The 4,165-nt window shown below is 41.9% G+C and overlaps 1 protein-coding gene across 1 annotated transcript; it reads left to right on the top strand.

The window, feature by feature from the left end:
* Positions 1–1,868: 1,868 nt before the first annotated feature.
* On the top strand, positions 1,869–3,128 carry LOC104953524 (uncharacterized). Its single transcript, XM_010780469.1, has 2 exons — positions 1,869–2,114; positions 2,275–3,128. The coding sequence occupies exons 1-2, from the start codon at positions 1,986–1,988 to the stop codon at positions 2,788–2,790; spliced, it is 645 nt and encodes a 214-aa protein (XP_010778771.1). The 5' UTR covers positions 1,869–1,985; the 3' UTR covers positions 2,791–3,128.
* The last annotated feature ends 1,037 nt before the right edge of the window (positions 3,129–4,165 follow it).

Genomic DNA, 4,165 nt, shown 5'->3' with positions numbered 1-4,165 from the left:
TGGAGCAAAAATATCAGACCAAATTCCAAGTGACTTAACGCTTTCTTTTCCTAAGTGTGAGAAATGGGATCTGTGTGTTATCTCAAACACACAGAGCAAATACAGAAAGTTGGCGATCTAGAGAAATCCAGGTCAGCTTGCACAACGGTTAGCTCACGTGTAAGAATAAACCAAAAAGATACACTCGGCAGATTTCATTCGGTTCGTCAGCAGACACTTGGTGGAAAGACAAGTTATGTCTCTTTACATTTTGAAGTATATCTGAAATAAATGCGTTAATTTTCATTTATAAAGCCTTATTTTTGTAATTATCCAAAACCACTTCCTCTCTCAGATATAATGTTGGATCATAGTGTGAAAAGGAATATATATGGATAAGATAATCGACCAAAGTTTTCATTGTTATAATACACCATTGCTTTTAGGGTTTTTTAAGAAGCTATATCTGCAGAAAAAGTGTTAAAAGGAACACTCTGGAGGTGATTGATATTATATACGAGTATTATTCTTCCTTATAGCTTCAGTTCATATTACAGTTTTGCAGAAATAGCTTTCGTTACCAATCGTAGGAAACGCTGCTGAATTTAAAGCCGAATAAATATCAATTTATTATTAGCTTTTTCCACATGTTGTATTCTTGCCTGTAAACGATATTCATATTGTTGTGTTCAGCTCTTCACCCACTATAACGCTCTCAGGTTTCGTGTTCAAATAATCCCGAGACTTTAAAAGATGTACACATTTGTAAAAAAGTACATGTAGGAATCTCTACGATGTCTTTCATTTGTTTAAATGGAAATAAGAAGAGACACTTTTCCTCTGCTTGGATGCCAAAGTTTCATTTCTACAATATTGAACATTTTTGAGACAATTTCTAAAATAAAAATATTTTCTGAAGTTCTCTGTGTGTGTGTGAGTTTGTGGAAAACTAAAGGAATAAAAACCATTTTAGATTGCAATTTATAATAACAGGGTATATGCGGGGCCCTTTCTCATTTCTCCAACTCCCCTCTTCGACTCCTATCCTTGATACTTAGTCCCGCCCACAGGAGATGCGAGCCAAGGAGAGAGGAGGGGAAGCAGCAGGCGGTTAGAGAAGTGAGAACTCCTCTCCTCTGCGCGGTCATATTAAAGCGACGTCCGTTAATTATGACGTGGCAACAGCTGCATCAGCTGTGAGTGCTTTGTTAGAGCGCTGTATTTTGTAATCTCTGTTAGATCAGCTGAACATTGTTCCCCCACATATTTACTTTTAATTCCATTTGCAACAAGTATGACACGAATGTATGAGTATTTTCGACACATACTAGCATCTCTTCTGTATTGGGCAGCACTAAAACATTATAATAAAAAGTACCCTACAAATAAAGGGAGACATATAGGCTACATGAGGCTTATGTACGTTTCATATATTCACACATGCACACACAAAAAAACAAACAATGACTGTCTATACACTATAGGCTATTGTTAAGGGAAATGTTTACACACTGTATGTCCTCAGTTATTGTATGTATAGAGAGATTGTGTCTCTTCTGTACTATAGGGATGTAATACTGTTATTGTACGACTGTGAGGCATTGTAGTATTACGTGCTACAGTAAGTAATGACCAGGCTTGCGTCATGTAAATGAGGGTGTGTTCACCTGATGCACGTGTACACTGTCTATCTTTGTTCTCTTCTAAGTTAGCTCGGCGGAGCGAAGGAATCACCTGTGAAGCAGAGGAATATTTCTCTCCGAGTGCAGCGTAAGAATAAGCTGCCATCCTAAAGAGCTATGTTAACCTTTTTAAACTAGTAGGCTAAATGACATGATAAATCATCAACTCACACCTCTTTCACAAAACACCTGCAACGAATTTATAATCCACGTAATTAACGAATCATGAGGGACCTGACAGGCTATATAAGGTCCAGGCACACCTGTGATTTAAATCTCAACAACGAAAAACATATTCAGTGACCACATGAAACAAATTGAGTCATGAAACCCGCTGTAGCATGTGCCTTACGGCAGTGGCAAAAACTTCTGACCAACAACAGGAATCAGGAGAGACGCCGATCCCAGCGCTGGAAAGCGAGAATGCGCAAAGCCATCCTGCTTCATCTTGAGGTATTTGAGTGTTTGATTACAATTGTTTTAAATAGTTGAAAAATAGCTGGCTTTTTTCATTGGAATACAACAATGGATTAATTTGTTATGACAGAATATGTATGTGCAGTTTAGTTTGATGGATAAAGGTATTGACCTGTACATTTTATTCTTCCTGCAGGTTCAACACCCACACTCATACAAAAGTTTGAACAGCAGTGTCCCGGTGCTGGAGCTGTACTTCGGAGATGGGTGCCTGCTGAAGGACTTCAGGATGAGCCGAGACTCCCTGGAGGCCTTGATGCGGTGTCTGGGGCCTGAGAGGAGACAGGCCTGGGGACACCACATGACTGTATTGACAACTGTGTACTGGCTGGCACACGGTTTGTCATACAGTGTGGTGTCCCGGGCCTTTCAGGTACCCCTCTCCACGGTCCACAGACTGGTCCACCAGGGAGTGGAGGACATCGCTGCTCTCAGGCAGTCTGTGATCAGGCTGCTTGCTGGTCCAGAGCTGGAGGAGGTCGGGCAGGGCTTCCAGCAGTTGGCCGATAGCCCGGCATTTAGTTCATGTGTGGGTGCCATTGATGGGTGCCACATTAGAATAAAGACCCCACCCGGACCCAGTGGCCAGGACTACATAAATCGGAAGCTCTTTCCTTCCATACAGCTGCAGGCTGTGCGATGGGAAGGGTAAATTCCTACAAACATTCGTAGGATTTCCGGGCTCAGTGCACGACACCCGTGTCCTAAAAAACAATACCTTATACAAAGAGGCTCTGTACCCTCCACCAGGGTACTTTATTGTGGGAGATGGTGGCTATCCGTGCATTGTACACCCCATAACGGTCGTAACCCCGTATCGGGAGCCACTACAGGGGAGGGTACAGAGCCGCTTCAACGGCTTCACCTGCCAAAGCGCGCAGCATCATTGAGCGCGCTTTGGGGATACTGAAGGGGCGATGGAGGTGCCTCCTGTCCAAGGCCTTGGAGGTGAACCACACCTTTCTCCCTGCTGTGTACTGCACAATCTCAGCATTACTGCAGACATGACTGAACTGTTGGAGGAGGAGGAGGAGGAGGAAGAAGATGAAGAAGAAGAAGAAGAGGAGGAAGAGGAGGAGAAAGAGGAGGAGGAGGAGGAGGAAGAGGAGGAAGAGGAGGAGCAGGAGGGGGTAGAGAGGTCTCCACCTCGTCCTGTGAGGGGGGAGCGAGGTGGACAGGGCCGGAGAGACAGACTGGCAGACCAAATCTGGGCTCCTGACACACCCGGTCCAGCTGAACGACCACGATTATTGTTGAGAGGATTTTTATTTATGGCCAGTTTTTTTGTTACCCGTTTGTTTTCTTCACCGATGAAAAATGCATTTACTGGCCAGATGCATTTCTCTGTTCTTTTGTTCCTCCATTTATATGCCTTATTTCTGATTTCACCTTGCTCGAGTTTATTATTGCCAAGTTATGTGAAATAGGCCATCACACAATCTCTTAAGAAAGTGTTACGTTTAGTGTTGAAATTTAGTCATGTTCAGTGATAAAATATTGTTATGCTTTGACTGAACTTGAAAAGAAAGAAGAGACAGTTAGCAATTTTACTTATGTAGGGTTTGAGCTACATGCAGTAACTTGCCTCAATGTTAATGTATATATTATTTATAATAAAACATCCCTGATATTGCATTTTGGATACTTTACACACGGTTGGTTTATGCGCAGAATTATTTGAGGTGGAGATTTAAAAAGCGGAAATCAGTGGCCATGACTTTCTGTATGACTATAGACAGTTATGCCTTGGTTTGCAAAAAGACTTTAAAAACGTTGGCTTTTCAGTCAGGTCACAATCATAAAATGTATATTCAGCTTTGTATAAAATAAAGATCTCCTTGTATCTTCAGTAAACATGTGTGTTTCTGTATGTCTAATTGTAAAGAAGGCTTCATGCTTGATGTAACCCTTGTATGGTGTTCGGGTCTGTGGGACCCGTTTATTATTTTTCTAAAGAAAATTGATAATTTATTTTCTCTAACTCACTCAATGGCCTTGGCTCTGCATGTCTCCCTTGACAAAGAAAT

The sequence above is a fragment of the Notothenia coriiceps genome, unplaced genomic scaffold, assembly GCF_000735185.1.
Source record: "Notothenia coriiceps isolate Sejong01 unplaced genomic scaffold, NC01 NC01_scaffold00021907, whole genome shotgun sequence".
NCBI classification, from domain to species: Eukaryota; Metazoa; Chordata; class Actinopteri; order Perciformes; family Nototheniidae; genus Notothenia; species Notothenia coriiceps.
The sequence above is the reverse complement of the archived record's forward strand: the minus strand, read 5'-3'. Positions and strand labels throughout refer to the sequence as shown.

Excerpts from the sequence above, each read along its gene's own strand:
- LOC104953524 (XM_010780469.1), top strand. The coding sequence starts at position 1,986 with ATGAAACCCGCTGTAGCATGTGCCTTACGGCAGTGGCAAAAACTTCTG. Across the intron at positions 2,115-2,274 it reads CCATCCTGCTTCATCTTGAG|GTTCAACACCCACACTCATA; the intron begins GTATTTGAGTGT and ends TTCTTCCTGCAG.